The 26,792-nt window shown below is 36.4% G+C and overlaps 5 protein-coding genes across 10 annotated transcripts; 2 read left to right on the forward strand and 3 right to left on the reverse strand.

Annotated features, from left to right (window-relative positions):
* Positions 1-1,643: 1,643 nt before the first annotated feature.
* LOC107481728 (60S ribosomal protein L3) lies at positions 1,644-5,740 on the forward strand. Of its 2 annotated transcripts, XM_016102030.3 has the most exons (5): positions 1,644-1,808; positions 2,001-2,091; positions 3,554-3,664; positions 4,196-4,500; positions 4,859-5,740. In XM_016102030.3, exons 2-5 carry the CDS (start codon positions 2,007-2,009, stop codon positions 5,525-5,527), a joined length of 1,170 nt encoding a protein of 389 aa, XP_015957516.1. In that variant the 5' UTR covers positions 1,644-1,808; positions 2,001-2,006; the 3' UTR covers positions 5,528-5,740. The 2 variants fall into 2 exon arrangements, with proteins under 2 accessions (XP_015957516.1, XP_052115307.1); XM_052259347.1 differs by lacking the exon at positions 1,644-1,808 and having other exon boundaries at positions 1,868-2,091.
* Positions 5,741-11,099: 5,359 nt separating this feature from the next.
* LOC107481725 (pentatricopeptide repeat-containing protein At1g62260, mitochondrial) lies at positions 11,100-14,239 on the forward strand. 4 transcript variants are annotated; one of them, XM_052258937.1, is made up of 3 exons: positions 11,100-13,514; positions 13,621-13,944; positions 14,027-14,239. In XM_052258937.1, the coding sequence occupies exon 1, from the start codon at positions 11,380-11,382 to the stop codon at positions 13,342-13,344; it is 1,965 nt and encodes a 654-aa protein (XP_052114897.1). In that variant the 5' UTR covers positions 11,100-11,379; the 3' UTR covers positions 13,345-13,514; positions 13,621-13,944; positions 14,027-14,239. The 4 variants fall into 4 exon arrangements, with proteins under 4 accessions (XP_052114897.1, XP_015957513.1, XP_052114896.1 ...); XM_016102027.3 differs by having other exon boundaries at positions 13,621-13,666; positions 13,783-14,239; XM_052258936.1 differs by having other exon boundaries at positions 13,621-13,666; positions 13,790-14,239.
* Positions 14,240-14,861: 622 nt separating this feature from the next.
* LOC107481727 (SEC1 family transport protein SLY1) lies at positions 14,862-17,312 on the reverse strand. The gene is made up of 2 exons (XM_016102029.3): positions 17,150-17,312; positions 14,862-17,052 (listed from the first exon to the last, which is right to left on the reverse strand). The coding sequence occupies exons 1-2, from the start codon at positions 17,178-17,180 to the stop codon at positions 15,218-15,220; spliced, it is 1,866 nt and encodes a 621-aa protein (XP_015957515.1). The 5' UTR covers positions 17,181-17,312; the 3' UTR covers positions 14,862-15,217.
* Positions 17,313-20,721: 3,409 nt separating this feature from the next.
* Positions 20,722-21,807, reverse strand: LOC107481591 (NDR1/HIN1-like protein 13). 2 transcript variants are annotated; one of them, XM_052259736.1, is made up of 2 exons: positions 21,019-21,807; positions 20,722-20,904 (listed from the first exon to the last, which is right to left on the reverse strand). In XM_052259736.1, the coding sequence occupies exons 1-2, from the start codon at positions 21,679-21,681 to the stop codon at positions 20,902-20,904; spliced, it is 666 nt and encodes a 221-aa protein (XP_052115696.1). In that variant the 5' UTR covers positions 21,682-21,807; the 3' UTR covers positions 20,722-20,901. The 2 variants fall into 2 exon arrangements, with proteins under 2 accessions (XP_052115696.1, XP_015957347.1); XM_016101861.3 differs by having other exon boundaries at positions 20,722-20,926.
* Positions 21,808-22,909: 1,102 nt separating this feature from the next.
* Positions 22,910-26,418, reverse strand: LOC107481724 (uncharacterized). The gene is made up of 10 exons (XM_016102026.3): positions 26,214-26,418; positions 26,035-26,115; positions 25,865-25,930; positions 25,596-25,736; positions 25,390-25,503; positions 25,164-25,235; positions 24,592-24,675; positions 24,382-24,482; positions 23,961-24,045; positions 22,910-23,499 (listed from the first exon to the last, which is right to left on the reverse strand). Exons 1-10 carry the CDS (start codon positions 26,295-26,297, stop codon positions 23,101-23,103), a joined length of 1,227 nt encoding a protein of 408 aa, XP_015957512.1. The 5' UTR covers positions 26,298-26,418; the 3' UTR covers positions 22,910-23,100.
* Positions 26,419-26,792: the final 374 nt, after the last annotated feature.

Genomic DNA, 26,792 nt, shown 5'->3' on the forward strand with positions numbered 1-26,792 from the left:
TGTGTTAATGGTTTATGTAAGTGGTTTATGTTAGGTGGTATAGTTAGTGGTTTATTGTAGTGGTATTGCAAATGGTTTACTTTAGTGGTTTTGCATGCGGTTTAGTTGGTGGTTTAGGGTAAGTGGTTTTTTGTAAGTGGTTTTATATGCGGTTGTGTTGATGGTTTATGTAAGTGGTTTTATATGTGGTTGTGTTGATGGTTTATGTAAGTGGTATATTGTGTTAGTTTTTTTTTTTTGTTACCGGTATTGTATGTGGTTCTAATAATGCGGTCAATTTAATGCGCAGCCACAGCGATGCATCAGGAGCATGCGGCAGCAACAAGGCATGTCACTCGATGAGTGTTATGTTCCCTACTTGCAGATGGCCGGGTTGTACCATCTGGCTAGGCTGAACGATAGATGGTTCAGGTTAGATGAGCCCCTTGTCAGCGCCTTCGTCGAGCGGTGGCGTCCTGAGACGCACACCTTCCATATGCCCTTCGGAGAGTGCACGATCACGCTTCAGGACGTGGCGTACTAGTTGGGGTTGGCAGTGGACGGGCATTATGTCAGCGATTGCCTTACAGATTTCCATATGTATATCGAGGGTGGACGTCCAGCTTAGGTTTGGTTCGAGGAGTTGCTTGGAGTGATTCCTCCTCCGAGCTAGGTTCAGAAGTATGCAGTAAAGTGCACCTGGTTCCAGGAGACTTTCGGAGAGTGCCCCGAGAGAGCCGATGAGGAGACTGTACGCCGATTTGCTCGTGCCTATATCATGATGTTGTTAGGCACTCAGCTGTTTGCCGACAAGTCCGGCAACCGCATTCAGGTCTGTTCCTTAGTAATTCGAACCACCTTGGTTCGATTTACAACTTTAAGTAATTCGAACCAATTAGGTTCGAATTATGTGATGCAAACAATTTGTGTGTAATTCGAACCAATAGGGTTCGAATTATGATGTTGAAGTTCGAACCAAATAGGTTCGATTTACGTGGAAATATAGTTCGAACCAAATAGGTTCGAATTACATATAAGTGTGCTTTGGCTCATTTGTGAATCAATCTTTCATTTGGCTTATTCATGTAACAACTTTCCTCTCATGGTTTATTTGTGTTTTTTACCCCAGAAATAATGAACGAGGAATGTTAGGATGCTAGTATTTATAGTGAAAAAAAAAAGTTGATTTGTATTAATTTAAATACAAAGTAAATATAAAAAAAATTAAGGTGTGGTTAGTATTTTTTATTTCGAAAATTTGTTAAAAAAGAAAGAGACAATACGAGATAAAAATAAAATCTAAAATTTTATTGTTTTCACTAATTTTTTTTTGTAAAATTTTAAAAACAAAAATATTAAGAAAAAATACAAACCAATCACACGCTAACATTTTTAGTTTAATGTTATGGATTTTGTTTTTGGTATAATATCATCATCATCGTCAATTCATAATACTATATAGAATTTAATCTTTTCTAGGTTATCAAAAAATTATTTTTTATTTTATAGAAGAGTTGATTTTTTTTAATTAAAGATCGATAAATACAATTGATATATAGTAGATATTAATTTTCATGGATTTTAGGGCCTGATGGTCATGGTTTGGTTATTTGGGGCCTAACTAGTTGGATCTCTTAGAAAAAGTTTTGATCCGAAAGCACGTTTCATTTTTAGGGCACAACACAGTTGGAAGCGCGGCGGCGTTACAGCACGATAGCACTCTATATATAAACGCAGTGTCTCATCTGAGAAACTTACCTCACTCACTTTGCTGAGAGCTGCGCATCTGATAATCGACATCGAAATCTGCTCCTTCTCGCTCTCTTTAGGTGCGTTATCAATTTTCGTCAATTAAATTTATGCTCTGATCTGCGTGCATTTGACATTGTGGATCTTAATTAATTTACTACGGAGGATATTACAATTCACGTTGCCTTTCTTGTTACTTTGATGGATCTGTTACACTTATGTCATGTTAGATATGCGTTTACGGATTAATTCTTCTTCTATGGTTGAGTTAGGTTAAGATGTCTCACAGGAAATTCGAGCACCCGAGACACGGTTCTCTTGGCTTTCTTCCAAGGAAGCGAGCTTCTCGTCACCGTGGAAAAGGTTATATGCGTCTTTGTGTTTGGTTTTTTTGTTTGAGCTAGTTAGTGAAATTAGCTGAAGTATTTAACCGGTATGTGTGAAAGAGATTTTCGGAAATGATATAACCTTCTACAGTTACATGATTTTGAACGGTTCCTATTTTTTATTTTAAAAGTTAAAAGGTTTATGGCATGTGCATTTGTTGATGCATAATCATTGAATTGCCATTTCATGTTGATGAGTGAAATTGCTTCCAGAAAGAACTGATTAGTTTATCAAGGCTGGAGTCTTTGAAACGGCCCTTCTATCCAAATTCCTCTGTGGGGATTTTTTGGAACGGAACACATAAAGGAGCCAGAGAATTGGCATAGATTTTGCCATAGGCCTTTGGTATGGAAGCATTTCTTCGTCATTGCATGGAGTTGCTGATATGATTATTGTGTTGCAATGTGTAGTTGGAAACACTTTTTTCTTTTATCATATTTGAGGTTATATCTCCTGTGAACTATATACATTTGCACATGTATATTTTCTATTTTTATTTCTAAAATATATTTTTTTCCAATGTTCAAATTTAATATGATTTTCTAATTTCTAATATTGATATTTATAGGAGGGAATATGCTGCATTACTGTGAGTTCATGTTTATTTATATGCATTTGTAGCAAATATCAAATATATTTGACCAACTTTTTATTTGAGCTGGCTAAAAGTAAGCTTTTATAGTTACATAGTTACAGTAGTAACCATGAACTTTATATCAGTCATCAAGCTAAATTTATTTTTTAATGAATTACTTAGATTCCAACCTTAAGAGCTGGTATATATTTCCAGGACTTAACTGTATGGGTTCATTTTTTTCTTCTCTCCAAGCATTTGATATGTGTGGATATTTAATTCTCCATGCTAATATATTTTGCAGGCTTTCAGTTCTGTGATATTTGTTCTTTGTGTACATTAGAAATTTTTATTGCTCCTATTATTGAAAAAGCATTTGGTAGTTAATATAAACGAGTCAAAATCAAATAATTTTTTTCTACTAAGACTGTGATTCATGTATGCTTCTAGGGTTTTAAACAATTTTTATACGTTATTATTTATAATTAATATTTAAGCATTAGTAGAATATGTTGATTACCTTGTTCACTTAAAACATCTTGCAATGGATTGTTAGCTCTCTTGCCCAAGGTAAGTAACTAATGGTACTTCCACCTCACTCTTTTGAGCAAAGGTGTTCCAGGCTATGTTTATTTTGTCTCTTTCTTGCTTCACCTTTACATGAACCTCTTTGCAATCAGAGAGGACTTTTAGTTCAAATATATATCTGTAATTTTTAATGTCTGAATGTTTTATATCCGAAATTTCTGTAGTTTTTCCTGAAGTGCACTAATCTATGTAATTTTTCACCTGGTTGATGTGGATTGGGTTTCAATGTGTGTTTTATTCGATCCCCCTTACCTAATTTTCTTTTTGCTACTGCAGTGAAGGCTTTCCCAAAAGATGATCCTACTAAACCTTGCAGACTTACTGCCTTCCTGGGTTACAAGGCTGGAATGACCCACATTGTTAGAGAAGTTGAAAAGCCTGGATCAAGTAAGCATGTTATTTTGTTGATGTCTGTAAGTGGTCTCATGATAGCTTCTAGTTAATAATTTTGATAACATGATACTATAGCGAGTGCTCTTGTTAACTATATTGATCAGCTATGGTATTTTGCAGTTATGTAACTTAACATAATTTTCCCAGTCAATATAAAATCTTTATAGTCCACAACCTATTTTTTGTTTAAATAATTTGTTTGAACTTAAATACCATGAACAACTATTTATGAGCTATATCATTTTAGAACAATATGTTGGTTTTCTTTCCTGGCACTTGTAAACATGAATTAAATTTCAATAATATCGCCTTGTTTGATTATGTTTAATTACTAGGTATCTGTATCTGGTGTGGAAAATATTTGGGATGCCTTTTATAATCTTGTTATCCCTGCTTTTATAATCTACTCTTAATTATCACGATATGATCATTTTATGTGGATCTATTATTTTGTTTACCTACTGTGCTTTATCTCTCTCTCTCTCTCTCTCTCTGTATTATGGATCGTATTCTATGTAATTACAGAGCTTCATAAGAAGGAGACATGTGAGGCTGTTACCATCATTGAGACCCCTCCATTGGTGGTTGTTGGAGTTGTAGGATATGTGAAGACACCCCGCGGTCTTCGCACTTTGAATACTGTTTGGGCTCAGCATTTAAGTGAGGAAGTCAAGAGGCGATTTTACAAGAACTGGTGCAAATCCAAAAAGAAAGCATTTAACAAGTATTCAAAAAAGTATGAGACTGAGGAGGGGAAGAAAGATATTGAATCCCAACTTGAGAAATTGAAAAAATATGCAACTGTCATTCGCATTCTGGCTCATACACAGGTAAGTCAATTAATTCTATTTGTCTGATATCTTGCATCTTCTCATGTAAACGTTTGATACATTTGGGAAATTTGTGAGAGGTGTCCAGTAAAGTTGAGCGAGTCATACATATACAATGCCTTTGTGGCACTATTCAACCATGACTCGGTAACCCATACATCTTTCTTACATAGCTTACTTTTGATGGTGTCTTTGCCATATGGTGAATAACTCTTCTTAATTAAATAAGTAGTATTTGTTTATGATGTCAGGTTTGTTTGTGTTATCTAAAGGATCTCTCTTTTTTCTTAAATGATTTACAAGCCTCTCCTTCTATGCTCTGACGTGATGTGTTTATGTATTTTTTGGTTTAATGAAGATAAGGAAGTTGAAGGGTCTTAAGCAGAAGAAGGCACATTTGATGGAGATCCAAGTCAATGGTGGGACTATTGCACAGAAAGTGGACTATGCTTATGGCTTCTTTGAGAAGCAAATCCCAGTTGATGCTGTTTTCCAAAAAGATGAGATGATAGACATCATCGGTGTGACCAAGGGTAAAGGTTATGAAGGTGTTGTAACTAGATGGGGTGTCACTCGCCTTCCACGCAAGACACACAGGGGTCTAAGGAAGGTTGCTTGTATTGGTGCTTGGCACCCTGCTCGTGTTTCTTTCACAGTTGCTAGGGCTGGGCAGAATGGATATCATCACCGAACTGAGTTGAATAAAAAGATCTACAAGCTTGGCAAGTCAGGTCAAGAATCACATACTGCCATCACCGAATTTGACAGGACGGAGAAGGAGATTACCCCCATGGGTGGTTTTCCTCATTATGGTGTGGTAAAGGATGATTACATTATGGTCAGGGGATGCTGTGTTGGACCTAAAAAGCGGGTTCTGACTCTTCGTCAGTCACTATTGAAGCAGACCTCTCGTGTGGCTCTTGAGGACATCAAGCTCAAGTTCACCGACACCTCTTCCAAGTTTGGACATGGGCGTTTCCAGACCACTCAAGAGAAGCAGAAGTTTTTCGGTCGCTTGAAGGCCTGATTCGTTGCTGTTGTAGTATTTTTGCTGTTTGTTATATTTATATGATCTATCAGAACATTGGTAGTCCAAAATTAAAATACTAAAAAGGGGGCACTTTTTACAGTGATGTCTTGGCTTGGAACACTAGTTTTTTTTTTTTAAGTTTTGTCTGAATTAATTCGGGTTTTGCATGGATTATAATTAAAATATTAAATTATTTCGAATTACTCGTTCTATTTTATCTTTATTTGGAGAAGTTTTTGTTTATTTTATAAGCTCTGAAGAAGTTTCAAAAATAATTACGGTTAATTTGGTTTAATTTTTTTTTGTTTAAAATAAGTATCTTCTTGTTAATGATTTGGTAATTAAAAGATGATCAATTCTTAAATTTCCTATTTCAGTTCCTCAACCATCAATGTTAGTGACTGTTTCGACCCTGTGACCGGTTGCCAACAGGTTGCCCTGATGATGTGTCAGGTAGAGGCTGAGTTGTCAACTCCCCCTCCCTGCAACTGAAACGGCGTCGTTGCCTTGGATTCAAAATCCCCCTCAACATCGTGGTACATTTACTGTAATCTCTTTCTTCTTTTCACTCATTCACTAAAAAGTCCTAACACTTCATCTCCCACCATTGTTTTCCTCCAGAACCATTGCACGAAGCTAGAACGGAACTTTGGCATATTGAAATCTGCGACGAACGTGTGGTGGAGTTAGTTGTTAACTATGTGAGGCGGCAGTGAAAGGTTAGTTACTACGTGTGGTGGAGTTAGTTGTTGACTGTGTGAGGCGACAGTGAAATGTTAGTTACTTTTTTCGATTTTGACGTTGTTAGTTGAAGAATGTAATTGTTTTCCATGCATGTCTATGAGGGGTGTGAACTGCTTTACGTTCGTATTGATCAGTATGATTAATGGATAAAGTGGTTTTAGAATAAACTCTATTTTTAATTATGGTTTGGTAATGGTAGGGGTTGATAAACGTAGTGAGTATTCTGGACAATAAAATATGTTTGTAATGTTTTTAGTGATGATAATGTTGTTGGCATTATTGTGCATTACGGTAAAACGTTAATGATCTGGATTATAAATGTGGCAGATGTCTGTGTTTGTGATCCCTGTATTTAACCATGGCGGAAAGCTTCTAAGAGCTAATGGTAAGCTACATTACTTAGGCGGGAAGGTAGACAAGTTTCCTCTAATGGATATTGATTTCGTAAATAAGAAGGACTTGGAAGAACTTTTCAAAGGTTTGGGGTACTTGACATACAAAGAAATCTACTGACATGACCCAACTGCTATTGAGTTCGAGGATGGTCTGCATGTGCTTTATGGTGACAAGGAGATCAACGATATGTGCGACTTCACCATGAGAAATAATCTGAAGGAGTTCCACCTTTACTTTGAGCATGGAGTGGATATTCCTGTTGTAACTGATGATGAGCCTGTGGTGGAGGAAGTGGATTCTGAAGATGAGGATGTATTGGTGGTGACAGGTTCTGAAAAATCTTCTTCCTTCTCCTATGATTTATACGAGAGTGCTGAAGATGAAGCCTACAAGCCTCCTCCTTCTGGGTATGAGACTGAGAGTTCTGATGACTCTGTTCATGTACAAAGAAAAAAGAAGAAAAATTCAAAGTCTGGCTCACCTAAGACTATGGCCAAGAGAAGGGCCTCCAGGAGATATACTGGTAAGAGGAGGAGGAAACATGTTCTGAATAGGGAAATGGAAATTGGGCCTAGCAGTGGAGATTCAGTGTTAGGCCAAGGCCCGGGTAGTGGAGGCTGTCTTGGGCCGGATCTGGGTAATATGGATGGCCCAGATAGTGTTGGAAATGCGGGGCAAAAGGGGGCTGCAACTGAGGGTGGTGAGGAAGGTGTTGATGGTGCTGACATTGTATATGAATATGAATCTGAGGGTTTTGTGACTCCCGTTTCATCTGATGATGAGAGGGGTCCTAGTGGTCCAGATTTTACTGAGGGGAAAAGATTTGGAGAGGTGCAGTTTAGGCTAGGTATGCATTTTGCAACTATGGAGCAATTTAAAAGAGCACTTAAGGATGTGTTTGTGCAAGATGGAAGGGATTGCATGTACCTGAAGAATGAGCCGGGGAGAGTTAGAGCAGCTTGTGCAGAGGAAGATTGTCCTTGGTTGATTTTTGTGTCCAAGAACTCGGTGACCAAGTCTTTTGAGGTCAAGACCTTTCACAGTGAGCACACATGTGGAAGGGACTATGGAAGAAATCTTGCTGATAAAAATTGGGTGGCTAAGAAATTGGGATTGCGACTCAAGACACAACCAAAGTTGACACCTAAGGAGGCCATGCAACATATGAAAGAAGACTATAATGTTCAACTGAATCGGAAGATGATTACAAGAGCAATAAAGCAAGCTAGGGAGACTGTGTTGGGCAGTGAAGGGGCACAGTTTGAAAAACTGAGAGACTACCTGAATGAGATACACAAGAGCAATCCAGGAAGCACAGCACATATGAACACGTTACCCCATCCACAAGGGCCAAACTTGTTTCAGAGGTTGTATATCAGTTTTGATGCTTGCAAAAGAGGGTTCAGGAATGGGTGCAGGCCACTCATTGGGCTCGATGGGTGTTTCTTGAAGGGTTACTACGGAGGCCAACTTCTTTCTGCTGTGACACAAGATGCGAATAATCATGTTTTTGTCATCGCATTTGGGGTAACCAGAGTTGAGAACACTGATAATTGGAAATGGTTTTTGACTTGCCTTCAGGAAGACTTTGGGGGAAGCATGCTATTTGGATGGCATCTGATGTCTGATCAACAGAAGGTGAGTTACGTAGCTACTAGAATAGCCTTTACTATTGTTAGTTTCTGATATGTTAACTGTGTGAGGTACTATTCTGCAAGGTCTTGTGAGGGCAGTCCAAGAGGTGATGCCAAATGCATTTCATAGGAACTGTGTGCTGCATATGTGGAAAAATTGTGAAAAGAGGTTTAGGGACAAACAGGTTAAAGGTTGTGTTTGGGAATTCGCTAGGAGCACAACTCCAGTTCAGTTCAAGGCTGCAATGGATAGGTTGAAAACTGTGAGTAATGGAGCTTGGGAGTACATGAGTAAGTTTGATACTAATGTATGGTGTAGGGCATTTTTCAGTCACTATCCTAAGAATGCTGCTGTGACAAACAATATGTGTGAGTCTTGGAATGCAGTCATTGTGGAGGCTAGGTAGAAACCAATTCTGACACTGTGTGAGGAGCTACGGGTTCATGTTATGAACAAAACGGCTAGACACAAGAGAATTCTAGGGGCATATAAAGGAAGGCTGGCGTGCAACAAATGAAATTGGACAAATGGATTAAGCCACAAAGTCACAAGTGGAATGCTCAATAGTGTGGTGACAATGACAGGGTTGTATTTGAGGTATCCAGGAATACACAGAAGCTTGGTGTTAACCTGAAAAATCAAACCTGCACATGCAACTTATGGCAGCTCACAGGTTAGGTGTATGAATGTCATTCCACTCAATTTTCTGGTAATGCTGTTGTGCTATGGATGATGTTATATTTATGAAATTTTATGAAATTATGTATTGTAGGTGTACCTTGTGTTCATGCTGTTGCAGCAATATCCAGGGTGAAGGTGAAATCCGCTGAGGACTTCGTGTCTCCATTTCTCACTATGGAGACCATAAGGAAGACATATGATATTTGTATCAACCCTGTTCCCAGTGAAGAGTTTTGGGAACCAACTGACTAACTTAAGGCAGATCCACCAAAAATTGTGAGACCTATTAGTAGACCGGTTAAGAGGAGAAAGGAATTAGCTACACTTCCAGCTCCAACTAATGGCAACAAGGTCAGAAGGACCTTCCAGGTTACCTGTAGCAAATGCGGGAAAAGTGGCCACTATTTCAAAACATGTAAGGGAGCACCTAAAAACCCTAACTGGCAACCAAAAATCAGGAGAAATAACAAGGTATGGAATGATTTTAAAGAACATTTACTTTTCTATCTTTCTTCCAGGGAATATTATAACTTAATTGTAATCTCACATCATTGTTCAGGATGGAACATCTGCCCACACTCACACCAAACCCATGCCTCAGAGACCGAAGCCTACTTTACAGGAAATTAGGGTTAGAACTACCATATTTTACTTTACTATGCTATGGGTGTTTAGACTTACTGATGTTCTTGGCTGTGAAATGCAAAAAAATACTCATAGCTGAGTAAACAATGTCTATTAATCCATAGCCATAGTTGATTACAATTTCATATTGTTTTCTTTCACTACATCCAGAAATTGTATCCATTACAGAACACTGAATTTACAAGTACAAAGTAATATTAACATTATACAGCAGTAACTAGACTACATCCCTTTCCTATTACAATGCCCAGCAAAATCAACCCAAACGCTTTTCATCTGCTAAGAGCACCACTGTTCTTCTCCTCGTTTTTGACTTCATCCATTTTCTTTTCTATCTCTGCAATTCTTTCTTCCATCTTTTTTGTTGGGTCTGCTACTCCATCTTGTAGCACTTCATCAATACAAAAAGATGCAACATACTCATCTAGCCAAACAAAGTATTTGCAATGTCCTGTGTTGTTCTACATCAAACATGTCTTCTGTTAAACTCCAACTAGTTACCAAAATAACGCAACAACCCAAATATTCACGATTTCAAAAAATTTACCTTGAAATAAGAACAACCAAAGAAAAGTCTCCTAGGATTTTTTGAAGTGCCAGATTCGAACAAAATGGCGTATGATCCGCAATTGCACACTGGAGGAACAAATTTCTTCTTTATCCTTCTTTCTGCTCCTTCCAGAATGCTTCTATCGGCACTCATTCCACTGCCCCAACTTTCCTCACCCACACCGCATCTTTTCTTGCGACTGAATGAAGCAACAGAATTTGCAGTCGCCATGTCCACTGTTGCAGGTGCTCTCACATAGCAACAAGATGCAAACCCTAAGCCCTTTCAATCATTCAAAAAGGGGGGATTTTGAATCGAAGGCAACGACGCCGTTTCAGTTGCAGGGAGGGGGTTTTCAGTCCCTTCAACAACTTATACTTACACGTGGTACCAGGGGTTGACAATTCAGCCTCCACCTGACACATCATCTGGGCAACCTGTTGGCAACCGGTCACAGGGGTCAAAACGATCACTAACGTTGATGGTTGAGGAGCTGTTAGAGGTTTTTGGATGATAAAAGTGCGACATGTCCCACTTTAAAATGCTCAGGGGCCGGAAAGGGTATTTACCCTTAATTCTTCTCGTTAATAAAAAAGAATCATTTATTATTATTATTATTATTATTATTATTATTATTATTATTATGGTGTTTCATTTTTTTTTGTTACAAAAAGTTGAGGTGAGATTGAAATCAATTAGCAGTGAGTCAATTAGAGTTAATTAGTTTAAAACAAAATTATTATTCTAATCTTTTGAATTTTAAAACTACAAATGATGTCTGTTATTAAAAAAAAAATTATTATCCAAATCTTTGGAATTTCAAAACTAAAAATGAAATTTGATATGTCGGAGTTGGCTCTTTTCAATAAATAGCTTTCTCATGTTATTATTCGTAAAAACACACTAGTAATACAAAAGCAAAGCCAAAACGATAAACTTCATATGCTGTATCATTTTAAAATGGATGAATCCATTAATGCATGATCATCCCTTGAAATTGGAAGTACAAACATGATCACTACATCCATGTCCAACATGTAAAGTTGTTGTTACCTCAGTACCTCTCCCGTTGCGGGTACCACTGCCTCCGCCTCCGCCCACACGTACTGTAAGGTTCTAACTTTGTCGTTCACTTGTTAACTAACAGAAACCAAATAACAATTTCGGCAACCAATTGTCTAATTTTCTCGTTTCGAGAATGGCGCCGTTGTACGGTGCTCTAAGGAAACTAAGAAGCAGAAACATACTCCAATTCCCTTGCATCTCATGCTGTCGCACCTTAGCTTCTCTCACCAAATCCCACAAAACGCCACCTTTGCTATACCACGCAAACAAGAAGATTTCACATTTGATTCGAATCGGTAGATTAAGCGAAGCGAGAGCACTCTTTGATTCCATGAACCAGCGAAACACCGTTACTTGGAACTCGATGATGAGTGGTTATGTGCATCGCAGAGAGATTGCCAAGGCACGGCAACTGTTCGATGAAATGCCCCAAAGGGATATCGTGTCTTGGAACCTCATCATTTCGGGTTACTTTTCATGCCGCGGAAGTAGGTACATTGAGGAGGGTAGGAAGCTGTTTGACGAAATGCAGGAACGTGATTGTGTTTCTTGGAACACAGTTATCAGTGGGTATGCCAAGAATGGGAGGATGAAGGAGGCTTTGAAGCTATTTGATGCCATGCCTGAGCCAAATGTGGTGTCCTCCAATGCTTTGATCACTGGGTTTTTGTTGAATGGCGATGTGGATTCAGCTGTTGAATCTTTTAGGAGGATTCCGGTGCGTGATTCAGCTTCTTTCAATGCACTTATATCAGGGCTTGTGAGAAATGGTGAGTTGAATGTTGCTGCTAAGATTTTGCATGAATGTGGGGAGGGAGATAATGGGAAGGATGATTTGGTTGCAGCTTACAACACCTTGATCGCAGGATATGGCCAAAAAGGTATGGTGGAAGAAGCTCGGTGCCTTTTTGATGAGATTCCAGATTATCAAGGTGAAGATGGAAATAAGAGTGAAAGGAGATTCAGGAGAAATGTGGTCTCATGGAATTCAATGATGATGTGCTATGTGAAAACAGGAGACATTGTTTCTGCTAGGGAGCTCTTTGACAGGATGACTGAACGAGATACTTGTACTTGGAACACCATGATCAGTGGCTATGTTCAGGTGTCAGATATGGAAGAAGCTTCAAAGCTTTTCCTTGAAATGCCAAGTCCTGATGCACTTTCATGGAATTCAATAATAACCGGGTATTCACAAAATGGTGATTTAGGACTTGCAAAAGATTTCTTCTTGAGGATGCCCAACAAAAACCTGATTTCATGGAACTCTGTAATAGCTGGCTATGAAAAAAATGAAGATTATAATGGTGCTATTGAGCTCTTTTCTCAGATGCAACTTGAGGGAGAGAGACCAGATAGACACACTTTATCATCAGTTCTCAGTGTGTGTGCTGGATTGGTGGATCTCTACCTTGGTAAACAGATCCATCAGTTTATCACAAAGATTGTTCTTCCTGACATGCCAATAAATAATTCCCTCATTACCATGTACTCTAGATGTGGGGCAATAGCTGATGCATGCATTGTGTTTAATGAGATGAAACTTTATAAAGATGTGATCACTTGGAATGCCATGATTGGAGGCTATGCATTTCATGGACTAGGTTCTGAGGCTCTGGAACTTTTTAAAGTGATGCAGAGGCTTAAAATTCACCCTACCTATATAACCTTTATTTCGGTCTTGAATGCATGCGCTCATGCAGGATTAGTTGAAGAGGGGAGGAGGCAATTCAGTTCCATGATTAAGGACTATGGTATCAAGCCAAGAATTGAGCACTTTGCCTCTCTCGTGGACATCTTGGCACGGCAGGGGCAGCTTCAGGAAGCTCTGGATGTGATAAAAAGCATGCCATTCAAACCTGATAAGGCTGTGTGGGGTGCATTACTTGGTGGTTGTAGAGTGCATAACAAGGTAGAATTTGCACAAGTAGCAGCTGAAGCTTTGATCCGTCTTGAACCAGAAAGTTCAGCTCCTTATGTGTTGTTATATAATATGTATGCTAATTTAGGGCAGTGGGATGATGCTGAGCGAGTGAGAGTGTTGATGGAAAAAAATAATGTCAAGAAGCAGACAGGGTATAGTTGGGTAGATTCTTAATCATGCTACTGATAGAGATAATCACATTCAACTTAAAACATTGTTATTATTGCAAGGCAGGATAAACGAGTTTCTCTGCCTCTGGAAAGTAGATATTCATCTAAATATTAGTTTGATTGACTTGAAAGACAAATAGCTTGGCTTCTGGCAAATTTTCAGAGGTAACTGAGGTAAGTTTGTATAGTATTTCTTTGATTCTTGGTTAACCTGTGAAATTCTAGCATTTACATGCTGCTCTCATAGATCACATAAATAATGTTGCATTTCTTTTGGCAGAGATATTTTCCAAAATAGCAATAACTGGTCTCAACTCAGAAGATCGGTAAATTGTTACGATTTTTCAACTGCATTTAAATTTTCTTTTGTGAGCTAAGCAGAAACTCAGTGATTACGAAATTGATGTGCAAATATCATCATGATTGCATGTCTACTTGGCAGCTGGCAGCTTCTGGCATCCGCCTGCACTCGGATGTGTGTAGTACGGTTACAAGTGGATGTGGCGCTGGCAAATTAATTTGAAGTCATGAATAATGGCAGTAGGAAACTATTGCCTATATAATAACAGAAATAGCTGCAGTCTTCCCTTGCAAAGTTGAAAAGGTACTATCATGTTTTGTTATGACTATACCAAATAATTTGCAGTTGTCAAGAGATTTAAGCTTCTCAAAAATCTCGTGTGCAGCTAGCTAGGCAATACGTAGAATCTGGATTGAAAATAAAGCATCAAGCTCTGATGGAAATTGACCTCAAGAACCCATTTTGTACCTTATGTTCATATAGAACCAATGTTAATATTAGGCTTAAACATACCTCAACAATTTCTTTGTCAAATGAAAAATTCTATGATTGTTCATTTTGATAGATGTAACGTGTTACCAGATTTTGTTAATGTAAATTTGCATTATGTTAATGCTTGATGGCAAATTTACCATACTTTTGCATTCAATTTAGAGGGTCATTGGAGAAATTTCTGAATAAATTTAACGTTAAATGTACAATAGGCGAACTTTCATCCTCCCACCACCAAGAGTCACTGCCTCACTGGTGGGTCATTTTGGTTTAACAGTGAAATGGAAAGGAAGAATCAATAACTTATATTGGTAAAACCGGATTCAAATTCAAATTTAATACATTATACATCAACCCTTTTTACTACCATCTATTTATCCCCACCCCAAGTGTTGTAGGCTGTGAGTATAGCGCCCAAACTACCGCTACTTAACAAGGCCAGGAATGTTGGAGTGACAGCCATATAAATTATAATACAACCATCTCATCGTCCAATGTCCATTCCACGTATTACTCAGACTCAGTTAGCAACAAACTTATCACCTTTTTCTTAGCTAGTGTAGAGAAACATTAAGAAAGAGCCACAACAGAAACAACCAGCCTAATAAATATAAATAACTCTACAACCGAAGGATTGGTTTGGATACAAGTGATTGAGGAGGTAGGACTCGCTAAATCTGTCGACAAAAATTTAAACAAGAACGTTTAAAAGAATGATAAGATTCAAATTACATAAACTCATAATAGTTGTACATCAATAATATTCAATGACCGAGCCTTTTCAATCATCACTACACAGGAAATGAAAGCATTGAGGATTGTGTTATAGGCAAGATATCATGCTTTTAAATGAAAACCTTTTAATACAATGAACAAAAACTTAAACGGCTACACTACAGGAAACTATAAGAGATCAGCAGCTCCCTTTGATTTATAATCTATGAAGCAATATATAAGCACAAAACTCTTTATCCTTTCTAGACGTTGATCATCAAAAGCATATTGAATTTCCCTATCTCACTACAATGTTTGTGTACCAAAGAATAAATTGGCAAACCGAAATGTGAATACGGTCATGTCTGAACTACTGGGCTGAGGAGGTAGAAGCAACGTTACCCAAACCCATCTTTTGTCCCAACACTGTAAGCTGCTCTACGAAGTCCACTCCAGTCAGGAGTTCTGTTGCCCCGTATATAATGTGCTTAGGAGGCTGCTGTTGTTGTGAAAGCTCTTGCAGACTGCAATATTCAACATAATTACCTCCACCGATCATGAATACAATTGCTTCCTTAAAGGGCCCCTTCAAATGGCTGCTACTTGTTCCTGAACCAGACTTAGGAGCACGTGGATCAAATATAAGATATGAATCTATTTCGGGATTTGGCCTTCCTTCAATCAAGGCTTCAACTGCCCTTGCCAATGCAAGCTGCTTGTCACCAGATAACAGATTTTTAACACCAGCTGTGACTGCACTAATTGACTGTCCATAGAGCTTCTCAGCCCAGTCAACAATGTTACTTCTGCTGGCAGAGTTTGCCGATGCAAAGGACGCGTTTAATGCCTTGATCTTTTTCACATACTGAAAAGCAGCAGTATCAACCTCTGACTCTCTTAGTGCTGCCTCCACAGTGTCCACTTCTGATTGATTAATGGTTTCAGAGGAAATAAGATACAGGATGGCAAAACGAAGCTTATCCATCTTGGTGCCCGGTCCCTTAAGCACGCCAAGAAGGTCTTTCCATTCAAGGGTCCCTCTCATCATTGCATTCTCTGTCTTCACATAATTATTGAGCGCTCTCTGTTTAATCTCACTCAACAATGTGGTGGCAATGTTGGTATGCTTATCAATAACCTGCTTCCTTTCTGTCAGCTCAGGAAGCGAGTTCACTGCGTTCATCAAATGCTTTGTGTTACCAATCAAGTCTGTCCCATCGAACTCAGCACCATGTGTCCCACCAGTCCTCTTGTTCACCTCATCCACATCCTTCTTATACTTATTCAGCTGAGTCTCAATTTCCTCTGCAACCGCTGGAAACTCCAGCGACCCATTTGCAGCCCAAAAGGGGTCAGAACTATCCAACTCATAAGACCTCATCCCACCCTTCTCCCCCTGGACATTCAACCTATTCAACCTCAACCCAAGCACATCATGAACCAGTGGCCGGTACCTAAAATCATGCTGAATTGCCACCGCCAACTCAAAGTTCCTATCGAAGATACACAACACTGGCCTCTGAAACGAGCTAACAAAATTCCCAGCCTCACTAAACAAATTGTTCTTGGATAACAAATGATCCCTTAGCCTCTGATCCAATGCAGATGCAACCATCTCAGCTGGTCCACCCCTAGGGCACCTAATAATTGGAACAACAGCCAAAGTGGCGAGAACACAGAAGAGCCCATTAACAACCTTCTCCACAATCCCCTCAATCTCCCTGTCCCCAGCAGAAGGATCATTAAGCTGAACAAAACAAGACTTATCTGCCAAGGAAAACAAATTGTCCTCAAGAGTGATGAATTCCAAGTACTGATCGTGGACCTTGGAGATCCGCTGGATGGAATCGGAGGCAAGGGTGCCGGATGCGAGGTTTTCGAGGAGGGGGCGGGGGATGGAGGTTGAGAAGTTGAGGTGGAAGGAGTGGTAGAGGGTGCGGGATGCGTCGGAGAGGATGCGGTTGATGTTGTTGGGAGTTGGTTGGACGAAATAGACGGCGGGGACGTCGTGGACAGGGTTGCGGTCCTTGTCGATGAGGAAGTAGAGGGTGACGCCGTGCTTGCGAAGGTCCTTGACGTGGATCAATGGAGAGAGGATGTTCTGGCAGAACCTATCGTAGATCAGGATCTTGTAAACCTCCTCGTTCGCCGTCGTCGATGACGCGTTTATCGGCTGGTTCAGGTTCAGCATCCTCGCGATGCATTCTGGATCCGATTCAATCAAGCAACATCAAACACAATGCATTGAATTGAAAATGGAGTAATCATTCATTTGAATTGAGAGCGAAAGAGGAATTATTACCGGTTTGCTTCTGGCGGAGATTGAGAGACATGGTTGGCTGGTCAGTTGTGCTCTATGAATCTGAAATTGGATGGTGCAGTGTAGAACAGTGAAGATGATAAAATCGAATTAAACGGAGGGTTTTGGTTTGGGATCTGTGAGAGCGTTTACGAGATCCACACCTATATATTATTATTATTATTATTATTATTATTATTATTATCTAATTTATTAAAAATTTGTTTATTATGATATAAAATAAAGACTTTTTTATCTCACTATTTTAAAAATTCTTGTATAATTTTCTTTACAAGACTAAAATAATTTATTAAGTACTTTAACTACAAACAATTTTAATTATTGATCACTACTTATTTACCATTATTAAAGATTTACTAAATTATAACAATTAAATATTATTTAATTTAAATTAATATGAAAAATTCTAAATATAAATAATTGAAGCATCATAATTAATAATTATAAATGTATTTAAATTCTAAATGTCAGTTCTTTTAATTTGTTAACTAATTTTATTTTAAAAATTTCATTAAATTTAAATGATTGACTAAAAAAATTAGAATTTAAATGAATCATGATTAGTTGTAACTATTAATACAATAAAACTTTTAAATTTTATAAAAATATTTATAATAATTATAAATACGCAACAAAATCTCAATTATTAATAAAATTAAAATAATAATTACAACTAAAATGTATTAATTTGTTTATAAAGTTCAAAAAATTTTCTTGTACTTGTTAGTTATTTTCAATCTTATTTGTTATTCTAGTTGTATCCATTGCAAAATATAATAAATGCAATACAAATTTTCAAACTTTATACAAATAAGTACAATAGTTAAAAAAATTCTTATTGTAAAAAATTTTAAATTTTATAAAAATATTTATAATGATCATTGTTTACAATTTTTTCAATTCGTTTTAACTTAAACAAATTTTCATTCATCTATGATATTAAATTAGACTAAATCTAACACCATCTACTTAAAATTTATCATACATATAGGGCCAAATTTTTAATTACCATAGTTATGGTATGGGCTCATATAAGCAACTAATATAGAATCTGAAACATTATTAGTTTATAAGGGTTCATTTTCTACTTTTTCTACCAAAGATAAAACCAATTTTAAAATTATTACATAAAGGATATTTTGGTATTTTTATATTTAATGTGAAAAAATATTTACCTTTTAAAAATAAATTTGGAGTTTCAATATTTTAAAATTAAAAAACAAATTTTAATTTGTAATACAATTAAATAATTTTACAGGTAAAAGGGCCTTTTTTTTATATTTTATAATATCAAATATTATTTATTTATGATTAACAAAATAATTACTAACTGATTAATTTATTTAAGTTATATAAAAAAATAAATTACTAACTTAATGACACTGAGTATTTGTATATAAAAGAGGAAATTTTAAATTTAAATCTTTATTTTTTATTATATGTATGTGTATTTTTACGAAAATACAAGTTTATAACTATGAGTGTAGATTTTGCTAATATATTATTTTTTATTAATTTTGAAAGAATTAAAATCAGACCGTAATCAATATATGTGTAACCTTTTTGTCTTTAATTACTATATTAATGTAAAATCAAAGAAAGATTGAAAATTTTCATTTTAAATATATAAAAAAACAATTAAAAGATTTACTATATTTACTTAATTAATAGAATTATATGAATAATAAATTAAATAATATCATCGTATTATTAATAATTTTATTACTCATGATATATGTAATTACCAATATTTATCTACAAATTAGTTTGAATATATACAAATTACATAGTTTGTAAATAACAATTTCAAATTTGATATTTACTTTCAGTGATAATTTTGTTAAAATATATGAATTAATTATATATTTTTTTGGTAGCATTAAAACAAAAAGAGATAACTGATTTTTTTTATTTAGAATTGATACTTATATATATATATAATAAATTAATTTTATTAAATACGTATTTATCACAAATAAATTTATATTTTTTATATTAAATTTATATTTACAATTACTAATATAATTAGACTATCTTCCAATTCATTCATTATAATTTTATCAATTTAGAGACCATTTATATAATATTAAAAATTAATATAAAAAAATCATTATAACCACAAAAATAACATATTTCCTTTGGTCCTTAAAGAACCAATTTATACTTACATATGATTAATAGAATGCCTTTTTTATATTTTTTCGCTATTAGGGCCTTTGCCAAAAATTTGTAGCCAACACTTTAAATTGGGCGATGATGCGGATTACTTGTAAACTAGTTTTCTGTTTTAGTTTTTGGTCACGGTTAACAATTTTCAAGACACTTAGAATTTATTTTCAGGCATTTTTTGCTGAACAGAAAAGAGAAGATATATCCAAAAAGAAACCTAATTTATTAGTTTCCTTAAGATAAATCTTATAATAAGGTTCTATACATACATATATATATATATATATATATATAAAATAAGGTTAATATCTAACATATACATGTGTATATGCGAAGATATGGATAGTCATTTTACAAAAATTATATGTCTAATTACGTTATTTTTATGATATTTTTATTGAGCATATATTTTCTATATCTTGTATCGATAATTTAAATTTATAAAAATAATTTATTTGTTTGGTTGTCTAATTTATCATGGTATAACATGATATAAAGTTTAAATATTAATTTGTAGTATATATCTTTTTAAAATAATCATAATTTTTAATTTAAAATAACTAGTAGAATAATAATATTGTCACTATTATTTTTGATAATGTCACTTTATATATACTTTTTTATATTATATATTTACATGAATTTATAAAAATGAATGGTCTTTTCAAAATAAAAATGATGATATCTATTTTTTAACTGTTGTATTCTAATTATTGTCTAAAGAATATCACTCTATTTTTTATAAAATACACTAACATTAGTCATTGTTATAGTACAATAATATGCATAAAAATAAAATTAATAAAAGGTAAATAAAGGTTTAGTGTTGATAACTAAAAGTCCATTAGAAAAACGCATAAGCTAAAAATAATTGCTTCTTGTAAATGTGATTTTGAAGTTTGAACGTGCTTCTTTTCTTCCAACAAACACACCCCTAATTAATCAAGTAAACTATCCAAATTCAAAATGTTCATCTATTTCTCTACTTCGCCAATCATGTTTTAAGTTTTACCAATTGAGAATATTATATTTATATTTCAAAAAAAAAAGAATATTCTTGAGGGGAAAAAATAATGAAGACAGTTTGAGTTCACTTCCACACACTTTCAAAAGATATAGAGTTGGCGAAGGGAGCACAAGAAATGAAGCAAGGTACTCATTTTTTTCTCTGCTTTACATTTGTCTTACAAGTGAAGTAACAATTTAGAAAAGTAAAAGTAATTTGGAAAAAAAAATCTACAAATATCCTTTGACAAAATGTTGAATAATATATTATCACTAATAAGTTAGATGTCTCTTTTGAGAAGTAGTCTTCCAAACTCGTATGATTTCATGACATGAATATCTTTTAAAGTGAAAATTCACGTTGTCTTCATTGTCTTCAAGGTAAATTTATAGTTAAAAATTGTTAAATGATAATATAATAAACCGTTAAATAATAACTCAGTTAAATATTTCAAATAATCAATTCTCAACTATCTACTACCCAGTCTTCATCTTCCTTTAAACATTCAATGCATCGATTCCACACTGCTTGTAACTCAGAGACTGCTTTCGTGGACTAATCACTATAACACAATCCACAGAGACCTGCCCAGTGCAGATCAAAGCAAAAGATTAGAGATTAAAAATGAGTTCATGATAACTACTATTACTCTAAGGAAGAAAGAAGATGGAGGAACCTGAACACGAGGAGAATCGAAGAGACGAAGGACACGAATCCTAGCAGCAACGTTACCAAGAACCCGAAACTCGACCCTGTCATTGATGACTGCGTCACTGATCAACTCAGCGGCATCAGCCTGAAGCAAGTTAAGACGATCAACAGCCACGGCGGTGACGACGTCCTTCACGCAGTGCGGATCCTGGTAGAAACCAGGCACCAGAACCCTAGCTAAAGGTATTCCGCGGTACATGACTGTGAACCTGGAATCGCCGTACCTGATCCCAACCCTGTTGGGATTCACCACCGCGAAAAGTAACCGAATGGCGAGGGACAGCGTGGCAGTAGTTGCAGTTGTTGCGGGGTCGTTAGAGGTGATGGAAACGTACTGTACGTCCACTTGAATGAGGTCTACCTGTGGCTTCTTGGGTTTGATGGATAGAACCAATGCCAAGAGGATTACAAGGAGAACGAGGGACAAGAAGGAGACCAGCAGGAACATGCAGCAGCAGCAGGCCTTGCACGACGACGACTTCGAAGATGAAGAGGGGGGCCGCGACGGCGGCGGGGCGTAGTGCTGGCGGTTTTGAGGCCGGTAGGAATGCGATGGTGGTGGTGGTAGCCTTGATATCTGGTACTCCCCGTTTGGCTGAAATGGTGGGTTCCCTCCTCTTGTCATCATTATTTTTGTTCTTTTTTATTACTCTCTAAATGCTGTTTTTGTTATGTTTAGTTTGAATTTTTGAATGGAGTGTTATTAGTGAGTGGCGAGTGAGAAGGAATATAGCTTTTTAATTTGATGATTATGGATCGGACTGGCTTGTTGGTTATATTCAAATGGATAAAGATTACACACGGGACTTTCTAAAGTATGCATGTTAGTTCCCAGTTAATAAATTTACTCTCAGAAGGAACAAGTGTTTTTAGTTGAATTTAATAATTGATTTAATAACGTGTGTGTATGTATTGTTACTTTACACAAAGGGAGATTCTGTCATTCTGCTTTAATTTGCTGGCCGGTTTTCACATGTGGACATGGGAGATTATGCAGAGATTATGCAATAACTCGATATGCAGAAAGTGAGGAAATGTTCATTGTGATTTGTGAATGAGGTAGTAACTAAAGTCTAAAAAAAGACTCAAGATGTTCTGTTGGTTATTGTTTCAACTTCAATCTGATAATTATGCTAATGTCACAATGCAGCGGATTTTCCATAAATTGCCTCGGGATTAGGAAAGCTATCGTTGATTAGGCCTGTCACTAATGGCTGTATATAAAATGATGACTCAAGATCGAAACAAAGTGAAGTTGGACACTTGAAAAGAAAAGAAAAACAGTGTGTTACAGGCTGGGCTGGCTCATCTGAAACCACACCGTTGGAAGCTTCCTTTCAGTTCCCCTTTTGTGTCATCTCGTTGGAAAGGCTTCCTTTCCTTCCTGAGCTCTAAAAGCTACACTGGCCACCACTTTCTTTTGGGGGAGGAATCTGTTGTGTTTCTATAGCTCTAGCTGATCTCGTCATTGCATGTGGAGAAGGGTTATTTTTTAATATAGTAATAAATACCTTGCGGTTGAGGGGGAGGGGCTCCTAAGAAATTAATAGAATTTATGAGTCACTTTACCACTTTGGAATAGTACTGGAAGAGACAAGTACCCCATTCCAAGGTGAATGAACAAAAGCTACATGAACAGGTACCATGTGGTGTTGATGTGGTGCAGAACCAGATGCCCTGCCGCCTTAACTAAGCTAAGCGTGAGCAGGAGACTAGGTACGTCCAACAGAACTTTCGAGGAATTCTTACTCCTTAGCCAAAAACTTAAAGCAAGTTCAAAATGTGCAAACTAAAAATGACCCTAAACTGGGTTGGCTGGTGAGTCTTAAAGGCACAAACAAACACGTGCATCACTATGATTATTCAAAAGACAATAATATATAAAAGAACAAGTGAAAAGGGTTCATTTTAATGTTATAATCTCAAGGTAATAAGATGGAAGGCTTAAAAGAAAAGTATATCTAATTATCTATAGTAGCCTAGAAAAAGCATGGAATAGGCAACAAAACATTAAAAATCATTGAAAACTACATGACCTGGTTGGCCATCACTTCTGGTCTACATTATCAGAATCAACTGCAGGATCATAACTAGGGTTACTTGCTTCTGCGGTGGTTGTTTCATCAACTCTTCTACCAGCATCATCCTCTAAAACATCCTCCATCAAGTCTTCCTCTCCAATATTGATGTCTTCCACATCTTCATCATCTTCATTGTTGCTTCCACCAGGTATTTTCCTTTTCTTTGGACCATGCTCAAGCCTATGTGTATCCAATTCTTTGTCCATAGTTTCCTGTAAATCCTGGTTGTTATTTACTTTCCGAGCTTTTCTTGCATTCTGCCATCTTTCCATATCTTTCTCAACGTTTGCAAGGTACTGCTCCCCAATTTGTTTCTGATACTCAGACACTTCCTCTCTCCTTGCATTCTTCCATTCTAGAAAAGCCTACAAATTGACAATACAAATTTCTTATACAAACAAAACCATAGGTACTACATATTAAAGGCAATATCAAACCAATTTGTTTGCATTATGCAAGCTATAAAATTGAAAAAACTTGACAGGAAGTTTGATAATTATAATAAGTAATAATCATAAAATTCTATTGAAAAAACAAGACCACAATTCAGCTCTGGTTGGCCAAAATTTCCACCTATTTGCAAGTATGCCCTCTGTATATTTGAGATATATATATAAGATTTGACAAGGGTCACTACTTTGACTCAATTGCTGCCCTATTTGCTAGTAAGAACTCTTATTTATCCATAAAGCAACATAAGAGAATAGAGAAATGCTTGAGAATCGACCAGGGCAGCTAATGCTGGACGACTGCCCATGGTGGTCTAGTATAACAAATGGCAAGTCTGCAGTCTCATCTTTTAGTTTTCAGGTTCCAAGAATCAAACCTCTTCTTTCTGCTTCTCAAATATCGCAGCATCTTCATGTAATGGCTTCTTAGGTAAATAATATATGGGAGGCTCTGTCTTAGTCCTGGGGGGAGAAAAATGGACAGCATATTCAATCAAACAAGGGACCAATAAGATCAATGGAAAACTTTCATATTTCTACCTAAAATCCTGCAATTAGCAGAACACATCCAGTCATCAAGTTGCTTCAACACTACAATGCACATGAGCTGAAACTTATCTTTGTCTCAATAAAATGTGAATATGGACACTTTTGGACCAAAATTAAAAATAACCTGCACAGGAATAAACCATTTCATGACGTTAGAAACTAAAGATTCCTAGTTGTTGATATGACAGGCAAGGAAATCGTCTTGAATAGAATCATGCTTCTTCAAGTTCACATTTGAAGAACACAAACCTTATAAAATTTCCAAGTTTTTTATGATGTTCACTCCACTTAAGAAACAACAATTCCAGCTTCTTTTCTTCAGTTTTAGCAGCCACACGTGCCCGAAGTGTCTGATGAAAAATTGGAAAACAAATAGAAAAAGTATGAGTTAAGTGAGATCATATGAAATTTTGGTTCTCTATTATGAAGAGCAAAGTATTGTATCATTTGAAAGCCCACCAAGTCTCTCCTGCGTTTTTCAGCAATTTGTTCACGCTCCTCTTTCCTTAGCCTTTCGCTTTCTTCACGTGCTCTTTGCTCAGCCTAGGAAACATTTCAAAGTATTTGAAACTATCAGGAAGAATTTTAACTGTTATCACACAAAAAGAGAGGAAGTAAAATATAAAAAAAAAAAAACTCGATTTTTGAAATCGAGGTGATCATATCATCCAAACAAATCTCATGTTACTCTAACTGCACTTTGCCACTTTATAAATATTAGGAAGGAAAGAGCACAACTATCAGTTGAAAAGATGGATTAGGAAAATTGCAATGTATTTTTATGCTCCTACAATCAGCTAGTGATAAAAAAGAAGTCCTGAATCTTGATTTAAAATCTATACCTATTGTATAGTAATACCTAGGTATAGGAACATGCCAAACGGATATTTATGCATAAGTATGAACCCAGATAATGTATTAATCCTAAATTCAATATGCTTCAGTGAGTCGTCTATAAAAGTATGCATATTCACAAAACAGTTCTTAGTCGGGATAAACTTCATATAAATTACAGGATTAAACAAACTTACCCTTTGCAAAGAAGTAGATCTCCGCATGTATGCCTCTGTTCCTGAGAGTTTCATGTCTTCCTTTCTAAATTTCTGTAAAAAAGCATAAAATAAAACATATAAAAATTGAGAAATAATAACAATGAGTCAATGACTGCTTATGTAAGGAGAAGCAGTTTTGCTCCACTAAGTTGAGCTTATTATACAACAATTCTGTTGAAAGAATTAGGTAACCGATGCAAGGTACCTCCAAAGTTCCAAGAAGCTGTCCAAGCATTCTCTTGTTCCTGTTAACCAAGCGAGGATCATCATTCTTTGGCAATACCCTTGGAACGGGTTCTGCAGCAGGAGTGTCTGAGTCCTAGATAACAGCACATATCAATAGCATTAGAAATATAAAATTCTGAAGCAACACTTGTTCGTCACGACAAAAACAAATACGCCGAGAATTACCATGTTGGAATTTCTGTCTCTCCTAGACCACCCAGTCTGGTGTTGAGAATTAGATTGATTAGTAGCACTGGCCCCATTAGTGTTAACACTCTTCGGTGCATGAGCAAGATCATCGTGAATCAATTCTCCCTCCTCCTCTACCTTTATCAATTAATAAGCCAGAATCAACTTAAACCATATCTTATGCTTCCTCCTATGATCTATTCTAATCCTCTAATGTACAAAAAGAACCAAATTACATGAAAGTGAGAAGATTATAATGTTATTACCCTGACAACAGCAGAAGAAAGTCGGCGTTTAGCAGGAGGTTGACCTTCCGGTTCATTCCTGTCTCCCTGTATGTCAAATTACACTCTTTAACCAAATCCCTAAACTCAGATTACAAGAAAGATAATATTTTCTGCTCTAGAAAAGAAGGGAGAGGGGGAGTGAGACTGACATGGGGAGGAAAGGGTTGTCGGCGAGGAGCTGAGAAGGGACCCCTTCGAAGGCCTCGAGGATCACGAAGCCGCTCCGTAATCTGAGAAAATTGAACAAAAAAGAAACAGAATCGATTGAATAAATTGGAGAGAGTGGAAGTAGAGTGGTGTGGTAATTGGCGAGAGAGTAATGCGTGACCTCGCGCTGTTGGCGGAGAAGCTCATCGATCTCATTGCGGAGCTGCTCCTCCGACTTCTCCACCGCCGTGCCGCTGCTGCCCATCCGCACTTATCAGTTTTTCCAATGAATCAGACAATCTCACACGCTCTCTCGTTCTTTCGAATCGAACTAAACCCTTCTTGGGTTCTTTACGTCTTTTTAAGATTTCCCCTTTTTTTTTCCAAAAAAACTTTATTTTTTCTGCAACTTTGGTTAGGTGAAAAGAATTTGGGAACTTATCATTACAAATTTTATAACAAACTATTAAAATGGTAATCCCAAGTAACAATACAAAAATAATTTTAAAAGAGTCACAAAAAAATTTTTTTGATATGGTCGCTATAACTCATCTTTAATGCTATAACTCGGCAGTCTACATTATAAATTAGTTATGTGATATGGTCGTTATAACTTGTCCTTAATATTATAATTCAACAGTATATGTTATAAATCATTTATCAATAACAAGCACCAAAAAAATATTGTAACACCCTTATATGCTATTACTTTCCATTCATGCAAATTATTGAGAATATAATTGTCGATGTTTCATCCTAA

The sequence above is a fragment of the Arachis duranensis genome, chromosome 3 (assembly GCF_000817695.3).
Source record: "Arachis duranensis cultivar V14167 chromosome 3, aradu.V14167.gnm2.J7QH, whole genome shotgun sequence".
Classification (NCBI taxonomy): domain Eukaryota; kingdom Viridiplantae; phylum Streptophyta; class Magnoliopsida; order Fabales; family Fabaceae; genus Arachis; species Arachis duranensis.